This window comes from Myotis yumanensis, unplaced genomic scaffold, assembly GCF_028538775.1.
Source record: "Myotis yumanensis isolate MYYU_CA2020_CCGP unplaced genomic scaffold, mMyoYum1.0.hap1 SCAF_12, whole genome shotgun sequence".
NCBI classification, from domain to species: Eukaryota; Metazoa; Chordata; class Mammalia; order Chiroptera; family Vespertilionidae; genus Myotis; species Myotis yumanensis.
This window is the reverse complement of record NW_027223763.1, coordinates 14576642-14602794: the sequence shown is the minus strand read 5'-3', so window position 1 is coordinate 14602794 and position 26153 is coordinate 14576642. Positions and strand designations below refer to the sequence as shown.

The following is a 26153-nucleotide window of genomic DNA, read 5'->3' as shown; positions in this document are numbered from 1 at the left end:
CTGCTTCTGAATATCATCGCCCTGTCAGCTGAGATCAGCAGAAACTTCCTGTCAGGGGCCTGGCATATTTTTTCCCTCCAGCTTTGTGTTCACAGAGTTGGTTAAAAAACCGGTCCATACCTGCTTGCCTCTGTTTTATGATGTGTTCATTTGCTGTTGTCTGGGGACTTGATCTTATTTTCATCCTTTGGATTTTCTTAGGATAAAATTGTGTTACTTTCTCATTTCACCTTTTGTGGTTAGAGGCAGCTTAAGGCCAATGGTGGTCTGAAACTGTAGAGGCAGTGGGGACAGGCAGCTGCCCTGTCGGGTGTGCTGCACACAAAGGGACTCCGTGTGCCCTTCATCTCATCCGCCTGCACACCTTCCAAGGCTGGGATCACGGTCCCTCATTGAGTTTAGAAACAGGCTCAGCTCAGAGTTGTTGTTATGTTTTCCTAGGCTCTAAGAGCTGGGTTACTAGCACCGATCCCAAAGCCTCCCGGGACCCCTCCCCACACTAGGCGGCCTCCACAGCAAGCTCTTTTGAAGAGGGTGGGCACGACCTGGAAGGGCAGGTAGGCCTAGTCAGGCCTTCCCATTCCTGTGGGACCACGGGTGCTGCTGCATGTGGTATGTTCACCTTAGAGACATTCTGGATGCTCATGGAAGTCTTGGCTTCGTTAGGGAGCAGGGTCTCCTTTGTCCCTAACACAGCAGTGACTTCCTTAGCCTCACCTATGAGTTTCAGGCTGCTGCTTTGTCTCCTGCTTCTTTGAACCCTGTCTCACTTCCTTGGCTCTGTCCTTTCGAAGGCCCTTTTCATTGTCCAGTCGCCCCTTGGTTTACTCTCTATGGGGCTGGTGGTCATCTTTACATTTTTCTTCACTTGGGTGGGACTTTGGGTGAGTTCCACAGCAGGGGGAACAGCAAGTAAATGAGGTGCTCATTCTAATTGTTTGGGGGAAGCTATTGGATTATGGGTCCCTTCTGGGCACCAATTAATGTCTTTTCGTAGGCTGCACAAGTGGAGCGCCAGACGGAGAGAAATCGCTTTGAAGAGAGGATCCAGGTATGTTGATACAGTTTTAAAAATGTGTTTAAGATTTATCCTTGCCTCTTGCTTTATTCTGAGTGCAATAGATAATTCTGTGTGGCAATAGCTGTCACTCATTGAATGCTACTGTCTGCCAGTCAAGCTTTAGGCACTGTGGAGAGGGGTTCTCAGTCTTTGTAATAACTCTGTGAAGCAGGCATGCCCATCGTGCAGATGTGACACGTGAGGCTCAGAGCGGTGTGGTCCCTACCCAAGGTCACGTAGCTTGGAGTATAGCAGGGATTCAGACTTGCCAGTCTGACTCCAAAGCCCTTGCTCCATGGTCCCTTAGTCTCAGCAGCTGGCATTTGTGTAGCACCTGCCGACTTAGAAAGTGCTTTCACATCCATTATCTCATTTGATCCTCACGACAGCCTGGGAGGGAGGCAGCAGTGAGTATCTTTAGACGTGAACTCAGACTATAAATGTATATGTTCAGTCTCCATCAAACCAAATTCTCTGCTAGCTTTTGTAGCATTAAGGAATGATATTAATGATCTGTTATTTCCCCCCAAATAACTGGTATGATTTCAAAGACTCTGATGTGACTGTATTCAACTTCCAGAAGGCATTGGAGTCCTTCCTGTAGGAATAGCTGTCATCTTCTTAACTGATCTGCTCCCCTTCCTTTCACCCAGCCCTGTTGCCGTGAGCGGTAATACAGTAACTTGGAGCTGATGCCACTACGTTCAGCTCTACTTGGAAACATTAATCACAGGCTGACAGGAATAAGATAGAATAACTGCATTTGAGTGTGCTCTTAAAGATATATACTGTGCATTTTGGTTGGAACACATCAACTTAGTGAATCTTTTTCTAACCTAATTTAGGCACTTCAGGAGGACCTGAGAGAGAAGGAAAGAGAAATTGCTACAGAAAAGAAAAATAGTTTAAAGAGGGATAAAGCCATTCAGGGTCTAACCATGGCATTAAAGTCCAAGGAAAAAGAGGTATGTCTGCTAGATCTCAAGTGAGATTTTTCTTTATTAGCTTCTGTGCCTGGCCTGTCCTTCCCTGATTTTTTAGCTTTAAGGAAAAAGTTTGTAAAAGAGCTGAGATGACTGTAGAAAGTGGGGTAGGGATCCTGTAGTCAATTAGAAGTTCTTTTGGAATGTCTAATCCAGCACTGTCCAATGCAAATATGTGAGTTACATATGTAATTTTAATTTACTAGTAGCCACATTAAAAGAAGCAAATATATTTGCTAATATATATGATAAATATCATTTCAACATCCAATCAACAGAACAAAATTAATAAAGAGGTATTTAACATTTATTTTTTTATTTTTTGTTAATCCTCACCTGATTATATTCCATTGATTTTTAGGGAGAGTGGACTAGAGAGGGAAATACAGCGAGAAACATTGATGTGAGAGAAACACATTGATTGGTTGCCTCCAGACCAGGGCCTGGGCCGGGGAGGAGCCTGCAACCAAGGTACATGCCCTTGACTGGAATCAAACCTGGGTCTCTTTGGTCTGCAGGCTGATGCTCTATCCATTGAGTCAAACCTGCTTAGGGCTTTAACATTTTAATAAATCTGAAGTCCAGATATGCTTACAAGCACATCTCAAGTCAGACTAACCACATTTCAAGTGCCTAGTAGCCACAGGTGACTTGTGGCTACCATATGGGACAGTGCAGGTCTAATCTTTTGAAAGACAACAGAAAATGGAGATACAGGAGTTTTGCGGGGGCAAGGCCAAGGTAGTTAGATAGGTACGTGGTCTGTTGTCTTTGGGACCCAAGGTGGTGGCTGGTGATTCTGTGCTGTTTTCTTGTCATTGGTGTAGCAATCTTGTGTCTCAGTTGGAGGCACAGAAACAGAGAAGCAAAATCTAGCTGTGCTCACAAGCCTAGTGGGGAAGAAAGACAATGAAGGTGTTGTGATTGAGGGAATTGTAGGCCTGTGAGGCGGGGCAAAGGGGTCCTAATCCAGATTAGGGTTGGGAAGGGGGGCTGGTGCTTCGAGGAGCAGGTGTTTGAGCTGAATCTTAAAGGATGAGTAGGCGTTGGTTGGGAAGGAGGACAGAAAAGAGGAGGCCATTTCATACAGAGGGGAGAACATTGGTCAGGCATTCAGTGGGGAAAGAGCCTGATATGTTTTTGTGGAACCAAAATCAGTTTGAGGTCATCAGAGCATCAAGTGCAGAACTTAAGTGAGGTGAGAGAAGAGGCTGGAGAGGTTGCCAGGGACCAGCGGTGGTGGTGGATCTATTCATGTTTCATTGCTTGGGTGACACTCCACTGAAAACTCTTAAGTGGGATAGGTGTGATCACATTTGCATTTTAGCCAGGTCTCTGCCTGTATCCAGAGAGTGGGTTGTAGGAGGGAGAGAATAGATGCAGGGAGGCCAGTAGCCAAGGTGAGAGCCACCTAATTCAGAAAGGCTGCATTAGAGCAGTGGTCACAGCAAGCAAGAGTGGTGGGGTGGGGAATGAACCAAGATGGCGGCATAGAAAAACACCGGAAATTGCTGCCTCTGACAACAACTTCAAAAATACAACTAAAAGACAGAACGGTCATCATCCAGAACCACAGGAAGGCTGGATGAGTGGAAATTCTACAACTAGAAGGAAAGAGAAGAGCACACAGACTCAGAGGAATTACGAAAGTGAAGTGCAGAGGTACAGAGGCTCCAGTGCGAGCGGAAAGGGGCAGGCACCTGAGGACGTGGCTCTCTTTTTGAATCGGGAGGGAGTCACAAGCTCCCAACTGCTCTGAACTCCGGTTCTGGGAAATCTCTGGGGTCCCAGGGCTCATACAGGGAGAAACTGGATGGTCTGGCAGCAGGCAGAACTCGGAACTTGAGGGCGGCTTTCCCTCAGAGGTGCTGGCAGCAATTACCAGGACACTGAGGTGAGGCCCCTTAGGGCAGGGCTGAGAATCAGCCATAGCTGCTTGCTCCGCCCTGTTGATTCCGAGAGCCCGCCCCTTCCAGGCTGCTGCAAAGCCTTTTGCATATGAATGCCCGGGTCCTTTGCAAACTGACAATTACCTAACAAATTGCAGCTGGGCCAGACAGACCCAGAACTTCCAAGAGAAGGCCCAAGGCCCCACAGCAGCTTGCATTGCTTCTCAGCTGGGCCTCATCTGGGCACTCCCAAACCCCCCAAAAAGGAAGGGGAATCTGCATATCTCTTCGTAGCTCCTGCTGGGTAACCTCAGGAAGAGGCTTAATTAGCACCTCCTTAGATCCAAGAGCCAGTGTACCCAGTGGTCAGAGTGGGACCACCCAGATTATAACTCCTCAGATTCATAAGGAACACACTCAGGGGGAAGACTCAGTGAGCACCAAAGCCCCACTGAAGCAAGTCTTGCCCCAGAAGGGTGTCTTCAGCACAGAAGTTCTCCCATTGCAGACACAGCTGATTCTCACTGCCAATTGGCCTGGAGGTCAATTCCTCCCAGTGACACCTAAAACAACCAAGGCATAACTACAACAAGACTGTGCACAAAGCCCACAAGGGGGTGCACCAAGAGTGTCCACCTCAGGTAACTGGGGAGGCTGAGCCACTGGGCCCTGTAGGACACCTAGCACACAAAACCACTCTACCAACACAGGGAAGCAGACAAAATGCGAAGACAAAGAAACAGGTCACAAAAGACAGAAATGGAGGAAAGCAAACGACTGGATATAGAGTTCAAAACCACGGTTCTAAGATTTTTCAAGAATTTTATGGAAACCGCCGATAAATGTAGTGAGATCCTCAAGAAATCTAATGAGACCCTCAATGTTGTGATAAAGGGCCAACTAGAAATTAAGCATACACTGACTGAAATAAAGAATATTATACAGACTCCCAACAGCAGACCAGAGGAGCGCAAGAATCAAGTCAAAGATTTGAAATACGAAGAAGCAAAAAACACCCAACTGGAAAAGCAAAATGAAAAAAGAATCCAAAAATACCAAGATAGTGTAAGGAGCCTCTGGGACAACTTCAAGCGTACCAACATCAGAATTATAGGGGTACCAGAAGAAGAAAGAGGCCAAGATATTGAAAACTTATTTGAAGAAATAATGACAGAAAACTTCCCCTACCTGGTGAAAGAAATAGACTTCCAAGTCCAGGAAGTGCAGAGAACCCCAAACAAAAGGAATCCAAAGAGGACCACACCAAGACACATCATAATTAAAATGCCAAGAGCAAAAGACAAAGAGAGAATCTTAAAAGCAGCAAGAGAAAAAAAGTCAGTTACCTACAAGGGAGTACCCATACGGCTGTCAGCTGATTTCTCAACAGAAACCATGCAGGCCAGAAGAGAGTGGCAAGAAATATTCAAAGTGATGAATAGCAAGAACCTACAACCAAGATTACTTTATCCAGCAAAGCTATCATTCAGAATTGAAGGTCAGATAAAGAGCTTCACAGATAAGAAAAACCTAAAGGAGTTCATCACCACCAAACCAGCATTATATGAAATGCTGAAAGGTATCCTTTAAGAAGAGGAAGAAGAAAAAGGTACTCTTACCATTTGCCTCAGCATGGATGGAACTAGAGAGCATTATGCTAAGTGAAATAAGCCAGTCAGAGAAGGATAAATACCACATGATCTCACTCATTTGTGGAATATAATGAACATCATAAACTGATGAACAAGGACTGATCCAGAGATGGAGAGGCATTGATTGGACTGTCGGGCCTTGGAGGGAAGGTAGGGGAGGGTGGGGGTAAGGGGGAAAGATCAACCAAAGGACTTACATGCAAGCATGTAGGTCTAGCCAATGGACACGGACAGCGGGGGGTTGGGGGCATGAGCGGGGGGTGGGGGGGTGGGTAGGGGGTACCGTGGGTATAAGGACACATATGTAATATCTTAATCAATAAAAAAATATATTTAAAAAAAGAAAAAAAAAAGAGTGGTGGGGTGGGGCTAATTCAGGAAATAAAATTAGAAACAATTAATTAAAAGTATATGACTATGCTGTATAGCTGACACGAATATAAAATAATATTGCATGTCAACTGTAATTGAAAATAAAATAAAAATTAAAAATACAATCTAAAAAAGAAATAATTAATTAAAGATTAGAAGTAGGAATGGAGAGAAGGACCAATCCAGGATGACTTCTGGCCTGCACCACTAGAGAGATGGTCTTGCCAACAACTCAGCATGGAAAATGGAGGATGATGGTGGGATGGGAGGTAGTGATGGAAGTGATGAGACTTTTAGAAAGTATTGACTTTGAGGAGTCTGTGGACCATCCAGGTGAGATGTCCAGGAGACGATAGATCTGCAAGTCTAAAGCTTGGAGAGAGAGCTCATTAGGCCTGAAGGTATAGATCGGAGAGTCTATATGTGAGTCTAGATGTGAGTTAAAATTCTGAGAGCTGATCACCTTATCCAAGGAGAGTGTAGAGCGGGAAAGAAGACTGAAGATTGGACCACAGGGGACTCAGAATTGAAGGTACAGGAAGAGGAATGCACAAAGAAGACAGAAGAAGGAATGGCTGTAGAAAATGAAGCCAACCAGGAAACTGGTGCTGAAGAAGCTAAAGGAGAGAATGAGTTTGAGTAATCACCACTGTCAGATGCAGCAGAGAGCTGGTTCCTAGTAATAGTAGCTGTAGTTTGTGTTGGAGTCTGTAGTTTGTGGTGGAGCAGTTCTGGGTGCTGGCAAAGTCCAGGTGTAACTTGGTAGTTATTGGCTGTCTTTGGGTAGATGGGAGTAGCCAGGCTAGGTTGTTGGGTGGCTCATCTATATGACAATAATAATTATAGTGACAGTATGAGCCTAACATGGTTTTAGCATCACTGCACATTACCTCGTCAACAATGCTAGGTTAGGTGAGCGATGGTATCTTCATTTTATAGGTAAGGGAATTGAGTCTCAAAGAGATTAATTTTTGTGCCTTGAGTCATCCAGCTAGTAAACAGCCAAACTAGAAAACCCACTTTTCTGACTTCAGGCTTTTTCTGACTACAAAGCGCTTGATTATAAGCACAATCCAGCAGTTAAAGCAGTTGGGCCATGGGGAGATAGGAGGAGCCCAGTTGCACACTTGGCTGCTAGTCCTTATTTTTACCCAGGTTGAAGAACTTAACTCTGAAATCGAAGAGCTCAATGCTGCCTTTGCTAAAGTAAAAGAGGCCCGACAGAAGCCAGAGACCCAGAAAGTCCAGGTAAGTGTTCAGGGTGAAGAAGTTCTCTCTTTGATCCTTTCTCCTGCTGAGGTCAGGACTTCATAGCTGAAAGGAATAGAGGAAAACTCAGTGGTCTCTAATAATAGAACCATCATTCTACTTAAACTGGCCCGGCCAGAGTGGCTCACTTGGTTGAGCATTGTCCTATGCACTGAAAGGGGTTGATCAATGCCTAGTTGGGACACATATGGAAGTCAGCCGATCAATATTTCTCTCTCATATCAATGTTTCTCTCTCTCCCTCTCCCCCCCTTCCTCTCTCTAGTCCTGTCCTCAGTGAGAATTAAAAATAAATAAATAAATATATAAAATAAATTGTTTTTTAAAAATATATTTTATTGATTTTTTACAGAGAGGAAGGGAGAGGGATAGAGAGTTAGAAACATCGATGAGAGAGAACCACTGATCAGCTCCCTTCTGCATACCCCCTACTGGGGATGTGCCTGCAACCAAGGTATATGCCCTTGACTGGAATCGAACCTGGGACCCTTCAGTCTGCAGGCCGACGCTCTATCCACTGAGCCAAACCGGTTAGGGCTAAAATAAATTGTTTTATTAAAAAATTATTATCTAATGAACAAAATAAACTGATGAACAAAAAAGATCCAGTGACGCAGAAGCATGGAACAGACTGATAAACCTCAGAAGGAAGGCAGAGGTGGGGTGTGTGTGGGGGGAGAGCTTAACCAAAGAATTTATATGCATATCTGCATAACCCAGGGATACTGACAATAGTGTGATGAAGGCCTTGTGGGGGCGGGGGAGTGGGTGTGGTGTGGAGGGGGGTCAATGGGGAAAAAAGGGGACATCTGTAATACTTTCAACAATAAAGATAAATTAAAAAAATAAAACTTTACCAAAAAAAAAATGTTCTTATATTTCAAAGGAAAAAAAATCATTATAAGAGTTACGTACTCGCTAACCTTAGAACATTTGAAAATACAGAGTAATGAAGGAAAAAAGTCAACTGTGTTTCCACCCCATGAAAGTTACTGTTAACTTTCTGTACTTTTCCTTCTAGTCTTAAAGTTTTTTTTACACAGTTGTAGCTTCCCCCTTCCCTTTAACATCAACACCATAATATAAACATTACCCTAAGTTATTTCAAAATCTTCATATTATTTGTGCTCTAGGTCCTGAATGATGTTTATATTAATCCCCTCCCTGCAAGGTGAAAGAGCACAGATTTCTTGGTTTGTTTAATGAGCTATGAAAATTAGCTGTTTTCCCCTCACCCCCCTCTTCTAGGGGTCTGAAGATTATGAAGCTGCTCTATTGGAAAAGGCAGCCCTTTTGGCTGAGCTGCACTCAGAAAACCTCACCAAGAGTACAGAGAACCACAGACTGCGTAGGAACATTAAGAAAGTCACCCAGGAGCTGAGCGACTTGCAGCAGGAGAAGGAGAGACTAGAAAAGGATCTGGAAGCAGCCCATCGAGAGAAGAGCAAGAGAGACTGCACCATCCATGTGAGCACCCCGTTCCCTTCTGAAATAGCTGGCAGTGCAGCGGGCTGGGGCTGTCCCATGTTCATGGTTTTAGGGAGATTCACTGCAGAAAACTTAGAAAATTTGAACAATTTAAAGAAGAAAATACTTCACTCATCTGATCACCTAGAAATGACCAGTTGATGTCTTAACTAGTTGATGTTTAATTCCCTCTATACTTTTTCTCCCCCTACTCCACAGGCATCGGTATCAAGCTGAAAATGCAGTTTTGTGTCAGTTTTTTAAGTTCTGTGTTCTCTCTTTGGTGCGTTGCCATGTTATGAATGTTCTTCAAAACGTTTTGTGTGTGTGTGTGTGTGTGTGTACAAGCATAATATTTCATCACCTGGATGTGCTACAGTTTGAGTGATTTTTTTAAAGGCTACTCTATTCAGCATTGGGTGTTAGCATAAAAAAAGAAATCTCTGAACTTGGAAAGAAGAAAATAGTTTATCTTTTAGAATTTTTATTGTATTTAAACTTAAGTATCTGAGAATCACATCCAGATACACAAGCCTTGGTGCCCTCAGGTAGGAGAGGGTCGGATTGGAGTAACTCAGGTCACAGGCACTCAGGTTAATGGGATTACCTGCACGGGAAGCTGGGGCAGGAAGAATCAGAGTAGAGAGCTCAGAAGAGAGACTATAGGTATCTATATCTGATACCTATATATAGGTATCAGAGGTTAGTTCTCTGGGGACTGCTCTTGGCAGGGACCCAAGATCCATAATTTGAAATCTTGATGGTAATGCTGACGAAAGAATTGAAATGCAATGTTTGTATAGTTTAACAAAAACTTTAATGAACATTAGCGAGCAATAATGGAAATTTAGATAATTAAGAAATTGTCACCTACCATTCCAGTGAAGTAACTCTTGTTTTTCAAGATCACCCTTCCGTGCTGGTACAGCTGGACCCCCAATCTAATCAGAGGCTAAATACTGTCAGTGTTCTTTGGTCACCTGGGGCATGTCCCCATGTCACTTCCCTTATCATGAACACCTCCTCAGGTCACTTTCTTTGTTATGACATCTCCCATGTTGTATAGATTCCAGAGTAATTAGGTTGAATGATGCATACCCCTCACTGAATAGATTTCACATGATTACTTAATAATTTCCTCCTCTGTTGGACATTTTAGCTGTTTAAATAATGCTACAGTGAACATCTTTGATCATTAAGGCATTTTCTCTTGAAATCCCTAGAGATATTCTGAGGAATGAGATAATTGCTACAAATATTTTTCACTAGTTAATCATGCTGACAAATTATTTGTCCAAAAGGCTGGTACAGTTTATGTTGCCACCAGCAATATTGGAGAGTACCAGTTTGTTGAGTGTTATTAAAAGACCTGTTCCCTGTATTTATTCAGTGTTATTGAACACCAAATATACCTGGTGGAGATGCTGATGGAAATACAAGGCATGGCCTCTGAAAGTTTTATTTTTCTAAGTGAGTTGAAAATGTTATACATGACAAAATGCAGAGTAGTTTGAAATCCAGAGCTAATTAATGTAGTTTATATAGTCAGGGCAAAAGATCCTTGCAGGATGGAGTAGTCAGGGAGGCCTTCCAGGAGGAGAGGATACTTGAGTTGATTGAAAAGAGGGAGATCTGAATAGTGTGCCTTTGTGGATGAGGTAAGGATGAGACTGGCCAGAGGGTCCTTTTACAGAGGTGCAGTTTTCATAGTCAATTTTTATATCCCTCACAAATTTTTAGGTTAACAAAACCTGTGGTATAACAGGTTTTGTTTTTTTTTTCCAGTTTAAAGTAGTTTGTTTTCTTTCTCCTTCACTGCCATCATAAAAATATTCAATAAAATTTGGATGGGGAAACATATATATGTGTGTGTGTGTGTATATATATATATGTATTCATGTGTGAAATATGTAATTTTTTTATACTATAACTTACTCTTGGCAATAAATAGCTAGAAAACTATATCAAAAGGGTATTTAACTATCTCTCTATTGTCAGACATTGTTGGTCCCAAAATTAACTTATTCACGTAAACTCTGGTGTTTCTAAAATAATGTTGGGCTGCTGTTGATGAAAAGCTGCATTCTTAGGCAAAAAGGGACATTTATTGCCTTGTAACTAAATTGCTGGAAGGATGGATGACTGAGACACTGCCAGGACCCGGTCTCTGTCTCTCTGAGAGCTGACTTCTTTATTTTGTTAATTGTCACCTGAGGATATTTTTTCCAATGATTTTTAGAGGGAGTGGAAAGGAGGGGGAGGGGAAGAGAGAGAGAGAGAGAGAGAGAGAGAGAGAGAGAGAGGAGAGAGAGAGAGAGAACCATCGAGTGAGAGAAACATTGATGTGAGAGAGACACAGGGATTATTTGCGGGGCATGAGCGAAGGCACTGTTTTGTTTCATGGCACTGGGCAGACCAGAACCACAGCTGTGCACTCTCAGTGCTTTCCTCAGGTGAGCGTGTCTGTGACTCAGCTTCTGAGCATCTCGTGACTACTTTTCTACGTCATACATATGTTTCTGACAAGGTCATATGGCTCTGGTTTCTTGCCTTTTGTGTATGTATTGCATCACAGGTATCTCTATTTAAGTTCTGGTCATATTTTAAGAATTTGGTTGTGTCCATCTCATATGAATGTTTTAGGCCTGATCTTGGGGTCACTGGCTTGCAGAGTCTGGGGAGACATCTTGGGTGGTGTTTTTGCCTTAGGGTGCTAGGTGCATGCAGAGGCAGAGCACAACCACCGGCCTCCAATGTCCCATCAGCTTGTTCTGTTCACTGGAGCCCTCCACTCACCAGCTGCTACTGCTGGTGCTTTGGACTGAAACAAACAAACAGAGAACCAGACTTCGTAGTGTTTCTGCCCTGGCAAAGGAAAGGAACATTCACATAGTTAGCAGGCTCTCAACTTGGCATGGGGACAGTTCCATACTGAGATACAAAGTACCACGGGAGCACGGAGGAAGGAAGTGCTTGCAGGATCAGAGCAGGCTCTGGGGAAAGTAACTTCTGAACTGGTTCTGAAGTTCAAGTTTAAGGTTGTTAGATAGGCAAGGGAGAGCAGTGGGTTTTGCACGGAAGTTGAAGGTACAGAGCTGTGAGAGTGTATGTTGTTTTGGGAGAAACAAGAATATCCAGCTTAAAGTGTTCTGGTTATTTGAAGCTTCAAAAATTGTAACCTCTTTTAAAAACATTTTCAGAGGTTTATGGAAAGTCATGAAATTAAAAATGAAAATAAAGGCGTTAGGGTGAAGGAAAAATAAGGTGACTGGTGAAATGGAATCAGTAAGTAGAAATGCAGGTTGTGATACCTGCCACAGTACTGAAGAGGGGGACTTAACTTCAGCTGGTAGCTCCTGGCAGTGCAAGTAAAAAGAGAAATTCAGTTACAAGGTCTCCAGTGTCTGTAAGATGAACATGTTAAGATAAGAGGACAGCTTTGCCAGCACTCAGGCCTGAGGGAAGTATTGCCTCTGGTGGGTTTTATAAAGAGTTCTCTGAGCAGTACACAGAATCTTTGACAATGCCCCATTCAATAAAAGCAATTTTGCACAGGGCCAGGTCAATGTCATCCAAGTTGGTAAGCTTGTAAGCATTAAGTTAAGGTTTTCAGTCCCTGGGACTGTGTGTGGCTATTTCCCATTATTCTCATGTCGTGGACAACTACAAAGTCCGTGGGAAATACTGCGGCCCTGTTTATAGATGTGCCCTGACTCCAAGCTTTGCAGTGGCCCCCTACCCCGCAGTCCTAGATTTTATAGCATTCCCTGAATTCTTTCCAATGGTAAGCCATCAGCTCTCTTTTGGATGTGCTCAAACCATCCTTTGCTCATGCCAAAAACATTGATTGCCGTCTCACTGCCTGCTTTTAAGCATTTCAGGGGGAGACAATGCCTGTCTGAATAGAGGCATATGAATTCACTGTGTCTTATTGTTCACGAACGCTGACAAGTTTGGCCCTGAGAGTCATTTCTCGTTTGTTTTAATTGCCTGAGATTGCAGTGACCCAGTGCCAGTTGACTCAGCATGTGTTATAATGTGCAGTTTGTTCATTTGTTTATTCAGGGGACACTTCCTGGGTACTTGCAGTGGTGCAGGCACTGTGGGTAGGCTGTGGGGAATACAAGTTTGGTTTTTACTTTGGAAGTGTTTTTACAACAAGGGAGGTCAAGAATTGAGGGCCTTACAGATATATCCCTTTTATTGTATTATTCCTCCTTGTCACCAGAGGGACTCATATCCCTTTGAGGAAATTCAGCAGGCCTTCACAAAAGCAAACAAACAAACAAACAAAAAAAAAACCCAGGATGTCCAAGTCAGTGTCCTTACTGTGATGTTTGAAGTTCCCTAGTTTCTGGGGTCTGACAGGCGGGCTGCTTGGATTCCCACATCCTTGCCCTCACATCTCTGATTCTGCTACATTGCTTGGTTCCAGAGACATAAGGCTTTCCTTTTAGTGTGTGCATGCACGTGTGTGTGTGTGTGTGCTTGTTTGTGTGTGCGCGTGCGTGCGTGTATGTGTGTGCATTTGGTGAAGGTGATAGAGCGGTACATCTTTATTTTAGATTTGCTATCTCTGGTTCAGGTGTTCTGTGTGCTATTCAGGGTGTGTGGGAGAGAAGAGCAAGTCCTAGTCTTTTTCTTTTCCTGTAGAAGCAACGTATATTAGACATTGGTTTAGCTATATTCCCCAGATTGTCACATAATGCTCTCATCTGTCACCCGCTACTCTGACAAGTGTGTGCTTCAGTACCTGGGCACTTAGCTCTGTGGGAATGCATTTGCTGGCTAAAGCCCAAAAATCTAATTAAAGTTCTACCTGCCACCCAGCTGGCTAACCCAGTGTGCTATGACAGGAGCGGGTTTTAATTTCAGGGTAGTTCAGCCTGAACCCCTCTGGTCCTCACGTGCGTTTGTTGATGGGTAGCTCCAAATGAGATTGTGACAGCATCCAGAGTATCTGTTGGTGAACCGTAATCAAAACATGGCCCTTGGAGACAGTGTCTGTAGGCTGGCTGGTTAGGGCTAAGACCACAGATCCGAGGCAGAGTGATTTTTCCCCAGGGCCAAAGCTCCCCTTGCCTTTGTTTGTTTGTTTGTTTGTTTTAATCAGGTGTAAAGATTTTGAGTTGGTGTCTTGGTAGAATCATATGCAGTTTCAGTGTCCTATGGAAGAAGCTCTGTCTTTGCAAATCCCAGTTTCTTGTGAGAGAGGCTGAATGCAGAGACTTCGGAGTCAAACTGGGTTTGAATCCTGGTTCCATCGCTTGTGAGCTGTTGAACTGAGGCAGGAACTGTGCCTCTCCAAACTGTGGGGTCCATTTCTTGTCAGAAAACAGAGTAGTTGTAGGGATTACAGGAGATATCACTTAGCATCATACCTGGCACATCATAAATGATCAGTGAACAGTAGCTGTTTTCATGATGGTGAAGCTGCTGCCACCTTGGGAGCTAGAAACTTAGCCATTTTAGTAGGTGTCTTTGGAATAGTGGAAAACAGGGCTGGGCTCCAGTTGGAATTAGAGCTTCAGCAGGTGTTTAAGTCTCTAAGTCAGTTACTTAACCTTTCTAAACTAATGTTTTCTCCCCTAAAATGGGATTGATTGCATCTACTTTAGGATTAAATAAATTAATAATAAAATATAATGCATGAGAAAGCACCTACTATGGTTCCTGGCACATAGAGGTAGATGCTCAGTGTGTTACATTCCTTCTCTTCTTTCCTCTTTTCCTGTTTTCAGTTGTATGGCACATGCTGGCTCAGGACTTTGAATGACAAACCATTGGCTGCTAGAATCTAATGGACACTGTTGACTAATAAATGTGGTCTACCTTTACCAATCAAGTCAACATAGCTGTAACTTCCTTCTTGGTCACCACTCACCTCTTCTCTGAAGAAAGTGCTTGTCTGTTTCTGTCCCTCTGATGGTTCCCTCCAGGAAGGGAGTCAGAACCCTTTGGAGTGACAGACTCAGAGTGTATCAGTGTCTCGCGTGTGGGGCTGCTGGGGGAGCTGGTTTCAAGGCTGTTCCCATCAGTGTTAATATGGAATTGCTCTAGCCTTTCTGGTGCACAAACAGAAAGGAATTTCCTGATCTCTGGGTCTTATTTTAGGATTTCTGTGCCAGGCTCTGTCCTGGGCACTGGGAGTACAGGACAGAATCAAATCAGACAGTCTCTGAGAGAATCTAGTAGAGAAATAGAAGTGCAGGCAAAGAGCCAATGATAAGTGCTGATAGAGGCTGGACCACATGCTTTGGGAGCACAGAGAATGGAACTGTGCTAAGAGGGGAGGGGAAGGAGGGAGGGCTCCACTGAGGAGGTGGATTTGAGTTGAGACTGGACGGGAGGTGCAGATGCATTCCCGGAAGAGGGAAGGCCCGTGCAAAGGCTTGGGGGCCTGAATGAGCGTGGCACAAGGGAGAACGGTAGTGGGAGCTGGAGGAGAGGGCAGGTATGCTCCATGGCATCATCCGGGTGGGGTTTAGAGAGGCGTGGTGCCTGGCAGCTGTTAAGTGACTCAGCTGGGCCTTGACCCCTGCACAGCTTCATTTCCTTTGTCTGTTATTTCCATCTTTCTGGTGAAAGCTACATTGAGCTCCTTGCTCGGAACTCCTGCAGTCCTCACAGCCAGAAACACATGCTAGTTCTCTGTGACAAGGGCTGTCTCCTTCCAGTGGCTTCTGTTTATTTATTTAATTTTTAAGCATGCGGTTGCTTTGTTCAAATGAACTCTTCTGAAGAACAAACATATAAAAGTAGAGCTGCTCAGGGTGAAGCGAGGGAGGAGGCCTGGTGCTCCCCCTTCCCCACCATGTCCTGCTTCTGCCACAGCCCCAGGAGCCACGAGGCTCCACAGAAGGGGGCTTGGACACCACGTCTCATACTGATTCTGGGAATTCGTACATCACTGAGTTCCTGCACCTCATTAAGGTTTTGGAGAGGTTTCCTTTGTATATTTAAAGGTAACTACTGAGCACTTTGACACGCTTTTTCACAGCGAACCTGATAAAGTAAAAATTTGATGGATGAGAACCTTCTCATTCTCCATCTGGCCAGAGATAAAACAAACGAGCTGACTGAAGAAGGAAGTGAGAGGGCCTGGCTTTCATTTCTAACGGGATTCTAAGATTATAGAGATATTTTATTTTTCAAATAACCCACTTTTTAAAAATCAGTCTGCTCCAAGGGAGCCTGACATGCAAAAGCATCACTCGGCTCAGTGTTGGTCGAGAGTGTACCTGTGAACCTGAAAGGAAATTGTCCAGTAGGGTAGAAATTGAAGCCACTCAGTTGATGCCTCAAATATAAACTTCTCTGTTTTTCCCCAAGTTGACAGCGTCAGTTTCTGGATGAACATGTAGTCAGATGATATGGATGGCCGGCCAGGCTTGGGCATTGCTAATCCTAGGGCTTCTTGGGCTCCAAATCGCTAGTTTAGTGAAAATAACACAAATAGAACTGGTTTAAAATCCTGATTCCACACCTTTTACTTTGGTTAAGTTGCTTGAACATTTCAAACTTCCATTTCCTGGATGATGAATGGATATAATTAGAGCATCTGCTTTGTAGGGTTGTTGTGAGTTGAATGAGGTGATGGTGTTTCCGGTGATGGTGTTTTAGAAGGATGATTACTGAGGGTAGAATAGCCAGGGAGGGTTTTGTGGAAGAGGTGGCACTTGGTTGGGTCTTATAAGATAAGCATGCCGTCTCCAGGCAGAATTGAGGGAGTTTATTTTATTTTTCTAGTTGGAGGAGACTGGGTGGGTACAGGGCCTGGAGAGTGTTAATGAAGTGGTTGGGTGAGAGAAGGCTAAAAGGCTAGCTAGAATGTACTGCCGGGAGCCTGGAATGACTGCTTGTTAAGATAGCTTCACTCTGCAGTCAACTTGGAGTCACTGAAGGCTTCCAGGCAGAGATGTAATGATCAAGGGTGTGTGTGTGATTTGGTGGGTGAACCCAGAGACAGGGAGACCAGTTAGGAAGCTGCTGCGGTTGACCAGGTGAGAGCTAAGTTCTGAAGAAGGCAGTGGCAGTGGGCTGCGGGAGAGGGCCTGAGTGTGCAGGGATGGACACTTTCCCCCCAGTACCTCAGCCTCCGTCCTTCTTCCTTCTTCCTTTCTAATACCCCTCAAGGGAGGAGGACTGACTCCTCCGGTTATTCAGAGTCTTGCTAATGGGTGGATTACAAATTCTAGGTTCTTCCACGTTCTAACTGCAGACCTTGCTTGGCCTGGCCTTTGCTGGGTAGGTGACTGGCTCCTGTAAGCTGTATATACCCTCCCCATTCACAAAACACAAACAGAAACAACTCTCAGTGTTATCAGAAAGCCCTGCCCTGGGTATGAGATTTTTAGTCTGCGATCGTTTCTTATGTTCAGCTCCTTTGTTCTGCGGGAGTGAGGTGCGGTTGGCAGGGCAGGATTTGGCACTTGGTTCCACGTAAAAGCACCAAATCCTCACTGCTCATTTCTCATGTGCTCTGTATGGAGGATGTGCTGTCCCCTCAGGCCTGGATGTCCTGTTGGATGACAAGGTGTGTGTGAGAGGGAGGGGGAAGAGTTGAACCTTGGGGTTGGGTGGAAGGTGATGCTGTGGCCACACAAGAAAACCTGGGAATAGAGGTCAGCCTGAAGGATGTGTGTGGGGAGAAGGGGAGGTGGCACAGTATCATTTCCTGTGCACCTGCTTCTATGCTGGCCACCCATCTTGCATTTTCTCATTTACCTCTCCAGGGACCCTAGGAGTTTGTATTATTATTCCTATTTACTGGAAAGGAAACGATCATAAAGATTTAAATTACCCGTTTTAGCCACATAGCTTTTGAGCAGTAAAGCCCGGATGCAAGGCTAGGTCTGCCTGTCTTCACAGCCCTGGAATATTGAAGGAGGTTTGGGGAAACCACCCAAGATTATCAATTTTCAGTTCTGATTGTTTTGCTCAGGCGAGACATGCCGTCTCCATGCCTCCCCTAAACATTTATTATGACTCCACTGGTGCCAAGCACATGAGCCTGTCGGCTGTCTTTGTGTTGCCATGGTAGCTGCTCCTGCTCAAGGCCACCTGAGCACACATTTCCCCCTTCCCTGCAGTGGTCCTTTTTCTTCAGACCTTCTCTGACTGCTCTTCACATGTGGTCCAAGGCCGTTGGTCCTGTCCTGTTCTTTAGCAGGAGGGCCTCCGTCCCTGGCTGGGTGTTCCTTCAGTCCTGAGCCTTGAGAAACTAAAATAGGAGCTTGGGGTATTGAAATTATTAACCAAGGGAAGCCCATGTCATAGAGTGGTTTTCTATTTCTTTGGTCTTAACAGTGCAGTTAGGTGGAAAGAGCACAGGATTTGGGGTCAGACTGACTTGAGTTTGAATTTCAGCACTGCAGCTTAGTTGTAAAGCTTTGTGAAAGCCTCTGTGAGCCAGTTTCCTTTCTGTAAACATGGAACTAACAATACTTATCATGTAGGCCAGCGGTTCTCAACCTGTGGGTCGCGACCCCTTTGGGGGTCGAACGACCCTTTCACAGGGGTTGCCTAAGACCATCGGAAAACACATATATAATTACATATTGTTTTTGTGATTAATCACTATGCTTGAATTATGTTCAATTTGTAACAATGAAATTGGGGGTCACCTCCACAACATGAGGAACTGTATTAAAGGGTCGTGGCATTAGGAAGGTTGAGAACCACTGATGTAGGCAGTCATCGAGGCTGGGGATGTTTTATGTAAAAATGCCTTGGCCCATGCTTGGCTCATAGCTGGTGCTCGGTAAATAGTAGTTTCTATTACTAATGTTTATAATAAGAGAAATGGTTTATACTCTTTGGTGTCCTGGGACCCTGATTTATGCTGACAGCCCTCAAATCCCCAGAATGTACACACACACAGATTTGTATAGGCTCCCAGGGGCCCATTCAATGGATCTTAGGTTAAGAACCCCTGGTCTTAGGAATGACAAAATTACATGTCCTCTGGGATTCTGGAACAAGTTATTTTCATATTGGCAACTGTTAGGTTGGGGTATATATGGAAAAAATGTGACACAAGATTAATAGCCTTTCTTAAAACATGTAAGAAGTTCTTAAAACACATAGGTAGCTGAATTAAAATTTTATAAGCAAATGAAATGGAGAATGGAATAAGTTATTGCTGACACACACATTAATAAGTGGACCTATAATGAATGTGCACATGAATGGTGCATATGTCTTACATAAACATTTTAAAATTAAAAAGTCAGCATGATCTTTCTAGGATGGAAGGCAAATTTGTCGTGAATTTAAAGACGTACCTAAGTAGCTTAACATAGATTTTATGGTTCCTATTCTCGCACCAGTTTTTAGGGAGAGGTTTCAAAGGCGAGCATCAGGTGACTGTGCAGTGGATTAGGATCATTGCAAAAGAAATCCAAACCCTTGACATAGTGTGGAAGTGAACTGAAAGTCTTGCAATCGGAGGGACCTAGGATTAGGCAGGTGCTGTTCCTTAGTGACTGTGACCTTGGATAAATTACCTGTGTGAGCTTTTTTGCTCATTCATTAAATGGGAGCAACCTCATCTACCTCATGCATCCATCCAACCAACCAACTAACCAGCCAAACAACAGGTATTATTACTAGTAGGTGCCGTTCTGGTTACCTATTATTGCATAACAAATGATCCCAAAACTTGGTGTCTTAAAACAATGATCATTTTGTTATATCTCATTATTTTTGTGGGTCAGGGATTTGTGTAGGGCACAGCTAGGTGGTTTTCTGCTGAACACCAGGTCTCTCATGGTACTGGTCTGGAAGGTCCGTGACTCTTCAGTCACATGTCTGGTGCCTTTGGGGGAATGGCTGGAAAGCTTAGCACAGCTGGGATTGTCAGATGCATTAAGGTAGACATACTTCCTTTGCTGATGACAGGGTTCCCAGAGAGAGTGTTACAAGAGACAAGAGTTGGAAGCTGCCAGTTTGTTAAATTTGGGCCTGGAAATGGGCACACTGTCACTTCTGCTATATTCTGTTGGACCCAGTAGTCATTGCATTGCCTAGATTATAGCTATAGGAGCGGACATAGAATCCACAGCCCCTTGATAAAAAGGTCAAGGAATTTATGGCTGTCTTTATTTTGCCATGAGTGCCTACTACGTGCCAGGTACCATTCTAGGTGCTTGAGCTTCAGCAGTAAACTAAATACACAAAAATCCCTGCCCTTGTGGAGCTTACATTCTGGTGGGGGAGACTATAAACAACATTTATAAATAAAATAAATACTACATTAGAAGATACTATCAGGACAAATAATGAAGGGAAGGAATACAGAGAGTGAGGTTGTGGTGGGGCTAGTGGTGATTTTAGAAGAGACGGTCAGGAAAGACTGGACTGAGAAATGACATTTGAGCACAGACTTGATGGAAATGAGGAAGCAGGCTTGAGGAACTTCACAGGCAGAGAGAACAGCAAGCTTAAAAGTCTTGAGCTGGGAGTACACAGGGTATATAAGAGAAACAGCAAGAAAGCCAGGGTTGCCAGAGCAGAATAGGTTGAGGGGAGAGCAGCAGGAGACAAAGTAAGCAAGGCAAGCCTTGCAGCCATCGTATGTTGTGAAGATTACCTGGGTGAACACGAAAGTGCCTAGCATAGTGCCTGGCACTGCAGTAGCCATTTGACACACAATAGCTTTTATTACTAACAGAACCCAGGTGTGGGGGCTTCCAGGTCCTCCTCACTCCACACACTGCCCACTGCTCAGCCACAGCAACTCCTCTGCACTGGTGCATGCTCTCATTCTGATTAGTAACCGCTGGAAAAACACAGCCAGGAAGGCCAGAAAGTAACGAACGGTTTGGAAGGTGAATCCTCATAATCTGCTTCTTCTCTAACAGCATTAGTAAGACAGGTGGACTTTGTCCTGGTGGCTTTTCTGATGTGGGGGGACAAGGAGTTTGTGTGTGTGCTTGTGTATGCACACCATGAGTGATGTCTCAGAGTTCAACTTTTCATGAGAATCACACTTGAAAGTACTTTTATTATGGCCAATTTGCATAAGGGGAAATCCAAACAATAGTCAAATATATAGAAATATGGTGACAACAAAAGAAATGCAAATTCAAACTCTTGCGAAGAACCATTTTATACCAATTAAATTAGCAAACATTTAAGAAAATGTCAGTGCTAGTGAGAAAGCAAATCAAAAGTTAGGAAAAAAAATTGTTTTATGCACAGAGCTATTCTTTGCTGTATTATCTGGAGACAATGGGGAAATAGATAAAAATGAATTGTGATATACTCATTGAAATGGAGAAATATGAAAATTGTCTATCTTTCACTGAGCATCCCCTAGCGACCATATATTGTCTTTTCCAAGGACCAGAAGGATGGGGAAAACCCAGTTGTAAGTTCAGGTGTACCAGCTCTGTAGATCTTTCTTATCTCTACTTTTTTGTTTGTTTTTGTTAATCCTCACCAAAGGATATTTTTTCCATTGATTTTTAGAGAGAGTGGAAGGGAAGGGGAGAGACAGAGAAAAACATCGATGTGATAGAGATACATTGATTGGTTGCCTTCTGCATGCATCCCAACTGGGGCCTGGGATTGAGCCTGCAACCGAGATAGTGCCGTTGACTGGAATCGAACCCAGTACTCTTCAGTCTTTGGGCTGACACTCTAACCACTGAGCAAGACTGCCTAGGGTTCATCTCTTACGTTTTTTTTTTCTTTTTAAATAACTTTTCTTGACTTGATGCTGTTAAACTTTTTGTTTTACAATTGTTCTTCAGCTGTGTAATTATTTAATGTGTGTGTGCTCTTTTGTAGGTTGTGGTGTAATGGAATAAATAAATCAAGTAAAATGGGAACAAATTCAAACCATTTAAAATTGTATAAAAATTATGGCTGCAGATGGACAAGGACCAATAGGAACATCTACAGTTTGAAAATGGTTTAATTTGTTGGCATGACACTAATGTGGGAATTGTTCTTAGTTTTTAACTTTAGAGTTCTATTAATGTCACTTTAGTATTATTTGTATAATATAAAAAAACCCCCTTCTTTCCTCCCTCTAGAATTGAATTTCTATTTACTGACATTTACAATTCATGATAGGTTTTTGGTCTAGTTGTTTTGGATTAAAGGTTTAGGGCAATCTTATCACCATCTGTTTGCCCAAGAGAAAAATTAACATTTAATTTTGAAGGTAGTTTCTTTTAAAAAATGTTACTTTAAAAATGTTTCCCCCTCCATTATAAATAAAGTATATGCTTAGCATAAAATATTTAAAAAATAGAGAAAAAAATAACATTATTAAAAATATGATTTATAATCATGTGAGTTGGTATTTCCTCTAGGTTTTTAATCGGTGCTTAAACACATACACACACACACACACACACACACACACACACAAACATGCTTATGATGGAAAATTTCACATACACATAAAATGAGAGTATGAACCTCTGTGTACTTGTCATCCAACTTAAGCAGTCAAACAACTAACCCAGTGGTTCTCAACCTTCTGGCCCTTTAAATACAGTTCCTCATGTGACCCAACCATAAAATTATTTTAGTTGCTACTTCATAACTGTAATGTTGCTACTGTTATGAATCGTAATGTAAATATCTGATATGCAGGATGGTCTTAGGCAACCCCTGTGAAAGGGTCGTTCGACCACCAAAGGGATCTCGACCCACAGGTTGAGAACCGCTGATCTATACCCTTCCCCAGCTCCCTCTCTTTCAACACTGAAGTATTTCAAGCAGTTCCAAGACATTATTTCTTTTTTTTAAAAATATATTTTATTGATATTTTACAGAGAGGAAGGGAGAGAGATAGAGAGTTAGAAACAACGATGAGAGAGAAACATCGATCAGCTGCCTCCTGCACATCTCCTACTGGGAATGTGCCCGCAACCCAGGTACATGCCCTTGACCGGAATCGAACCTGGGACCTTTCAGTCCACAGGCCAACGCTCTATCCACTGAGCCAAACCGGTTTTGGCGCCAAGACATTATTTCATCAGCTTCTTAGGATGTTCTTTTTTCTGGAATTTATTGGGACATTGATTAGCAAAATTAGATGTTTTTTTTTTAAACAAATATCATTTTTACTTCAGAAAGATAAACAATCTTTTAATTTTACCAAGTAGCCAATTAATGTTTAGATTTCTCTGATTATCTCATTTAAAAATTGTTTTAAACAGTTTGCTCAAGTCATGATCCAGAGAAGGTATATACATTGCATCAATTGATATATCTTTTAAACAACTTTTCATTTTGAAATAATTTTAGACTTAGAGGGAAGATCTACACTAATAAAAGACAAAGATGCTAATTGACCGTACCTTCACTACACCCAAGCCACGTCCACCAGCCAATCAGAGTGACTATATGCAAATTAACCCAACCAAGATGGCGGCCGGCAGCCACGGAGCTGGAGCAAGCAGGAGGCTTGGTTGCTCCGGCAATGGAGGAAGCCAAGCTTCCCGCCTGCTCTGGCCGGCTGTGGCCTCCGCAAAAGGCAACAATTATAGAAGATAAATAAATCCCAGATACCTGCTTCCAGCCAGCCTCCACTGGGAGCTTGGGTGGCTGGGGGCTGTGGCCAGCCTGTAAACAGCCATCAGCCCCTCACCTGGGCTGGCCAGGCACCCCAGTGGGGACCCCCACCCTGAAGGGGCTGTGGCCAGCCTGAAAACAGCCATCAGCCCCTCACCTGGGCTGGCCACACCCTCATGGGGTGAGGGTCTTCGCTGGGGGGCTTGGCCAGCCTGCAAATAGCCATCAGCCCCTCACCCAGGCTGGCCAGGCACCCCAGTAGGGACCCCTACCCTGAAGGGGCTGTGGCCAGCCTGCAAACAGCCATCAGCCCCTCACTTGGGCTGGCCCGGCACCCCAGCGGGGACCCCCACCCTGAAGGGGCTGTGGCCAACCTGCAAACAGCCATCAGCCCCTCACCCAGGCTGGCCAGGCACCCCAGCAGGGACCCCCATCCTGAAGGGGCTGTGGCCAGCCTGCAAACAGCCATCAGCCCCTCACCTAGGATGGCCACACCCTCATGGGGTGAGGGTCCCCACTGGGGGCTTTGGCCAGCCTGCAAACAGCCATCAGCCCCTCACCCAGACTGGTCAGGCACCCTGGCAGGACCCCCCACCCTGAAGGAGATGTGGCCAGCCTGAAAATGACCCTCAGCCCCTCACCCAGGCTGGCCAGGCACCCCAGCAGGATCCCCACCCTGATCCGGGACACCCTTCAGGGCAAACCAGGCGGCCCCCACACATGTACCAGGCCTCTATCCTGTATAACAAGGCTCCTCAAACTTTTTAAACAGGTGGCCAGTTCACTGTCCCTCAGACCGTTGGAGGGCCGGACTATAGTTTAAAAAAAAACTAGTCGGCTGCTAAGATTTTTAAAAATTTTAATGCATTTTTATTGTTGTTATCCTCGATGTTCTAATTGTCCTATCCTTGGATAGTGGAAAAGCTTATTCAAGTTGACTCCTCTTTTTTTTTCATATCCTCACCTGAGGACATGCTTAGGGAGAGGAAGGAGGGGGAGAGAGAGAGAGACATTGATGTGAGAGCTAACATGGGTTGGTTGCCTTCTGTATGTGTCCCGGACTAGGGACCAAACTCAAAACCCAGGTATGTGCCCTGACTGGGAATGGAACCAGCAACCTTTCGGTGGCACAGGATGATGCTCAACTAACTGAGCTACTCTGGCCAGGCCCCGAGTTCTTTAGACATGATCATTGAGACTTTGTTAGCTTCCTTCCTTTCTGACATGAGAAGATGTTTGGGCTCACGTTGTATGTTGCTGCCCTGGGTCTGGAGTCATCCCTTCCCATAAGGCAAGCTTTAGTGTGCATCAGAACCACTTGGAGGGCTTATTAAAACACAGATGGATGGACCCGACCTACCTGCAGAATTTCTGATTTAATAGGTCTGGATGGGGCCCAGTAATTTGCTTTTGCCGTTTCCAGGTGATCCTGATAATGTTGCTCTAGGGACTACGCTTTGAGAACCATTGCTTTAAAGAACCCTATTCTTTTTGGTGGGAAATGGTACTTAGAGACTACAGTCTGGATGCTAGGGATGGTAATGATTCTTGGCTTTTTCAGTAAAGGAAGGAAATAACAGAAAATATAAGTTTATATTGATGTTTCCAATTCAAATTTAGACTTACATATTTTAACTTCTTTCGTATTTGTATTTTTTCTCTTAGGCTTAAAGTCTTGGTTTTTATGACATTAATAATTACTTATTTAATAAATATACACACAGTTTCAGAATAACAATACCAATATTATTTCTTATCACATTGTACTAAAAACAGTTTAAGATTTTTTTTTGCAGCAGTTCCTTTTGTCCTTAGAAAAATATCCCATTAGGGATGCACAAATTACTCTGCTTTAAAGTTATTGAAATCATTTCTTTCTGTTTGGTTAACCAATCAACTTGATACACAGATTCTTTGTTTTTGCTCTGCTTTCAGTTTTAGGGAATTTTAATTTTATTTAAAAAATAATTACCTAAATATTTAAATGGTTTCAATGTAACATCGATAAAATGAGTTCTACTTTTAATTTCTGTCCCTTCTGTTTTTTTCTTTTTCCTTGTAGACAGCCATTTAATTTGTTTTATGGTTAAATAAATGTTAATAAGCTGTACATACTTTTTTTTTCTCCTGGGGTCTGTCCCCCTTGCCCTTCTCCCTTGCAGCAATATATTCTAAAGATTACTTCAGGGCAGTATATTTATAGAGTAATCATTCATTGTCCTTGATAGCGTCAGAGTTCTCCCCTGTGAGCATTTACGAGAGTTTATTCCTCTATTGGTGGACACTTGGGTTGTTTCCACCTTTTGCTGTTATGAATAGGGCTTCAATATTACAAATAGTACATATTTTGAGGTAGTTACAATCACTGTATACAGTTTCCTGTTTTTTCCTTAATGTCAAAACATGAGCATTTCCATGTAAATGTCATGATTTAAGACAGTTTTTTTCTGATTATGAAAGTAATACAGACTTATTTAAGAGATTTTAGAAACTGAGAAAAATTGAAAATTACCCTTAGTTCCTCTGCTTAGGTATGCTGTTATTATTTTGATGTGTTCCCTTAGAGCCTTAACAACATTTTGTGTGAACAGTTAGAAAACAATTAGCATCATAGTACATAGTATTCTGGTTTGCTTTTTTAAAATTTTATGTATTTATTCTATATTAAAAATATTTTTATTGATTTCAGAGAGGGAGAGAGAGAGAGATAGAAACATCAATGATGAGAGAGAATCATTGGTAGGCTGCCTCCTGCACCCCCCTCCTGGGGATTGAGCCCACAACCCGGCCATGTGCCCCGACTCACAGGTCGATGCCCAACCAGTGAACCACACTGGCCAGGCTATCCTGGTTTGCTTTTATTCATAATTGCATTTTTTCATACCATAACTTTTTTTATAATTCTCTACTGTTAGATATTTAGTTTC

General features: G+C 43.4%; 1 protein-coding gene across 3 annotated transcripts in view; it reads left to right on the top strand.

Moving 5' to 3' along the window:
* The window catches only part of CDK5RAP2 (CDK5 regulatory subunit associated protein 2), a 157729-nt gene that overhangs the window by 43114 nt on the left and 88462 nt on the right, over window positions 1-26153 (top strand). For all 3 annotated transcript variants that reach the window (XM_070430795.1, XM_070430794.1, XM_070430796.1), the window contains 4 exons: window positions 998-1051; window positions 1906-2025; window positions 7112-7204; window positions 8473-8691. In XM_070430795.1, coding sequence (XP_070286896.1) covers window positions 998-1051; window positions 1906-2025; window positions 7112-7204; window positions 8473-8691 — 486 coding nt within the window. The remainder of the gene's footprint in view (window positions 1-997; window positions 1052-1905; window positions 2026-7111; window positions 7205-8472; window positions 8692-26153) is intronic.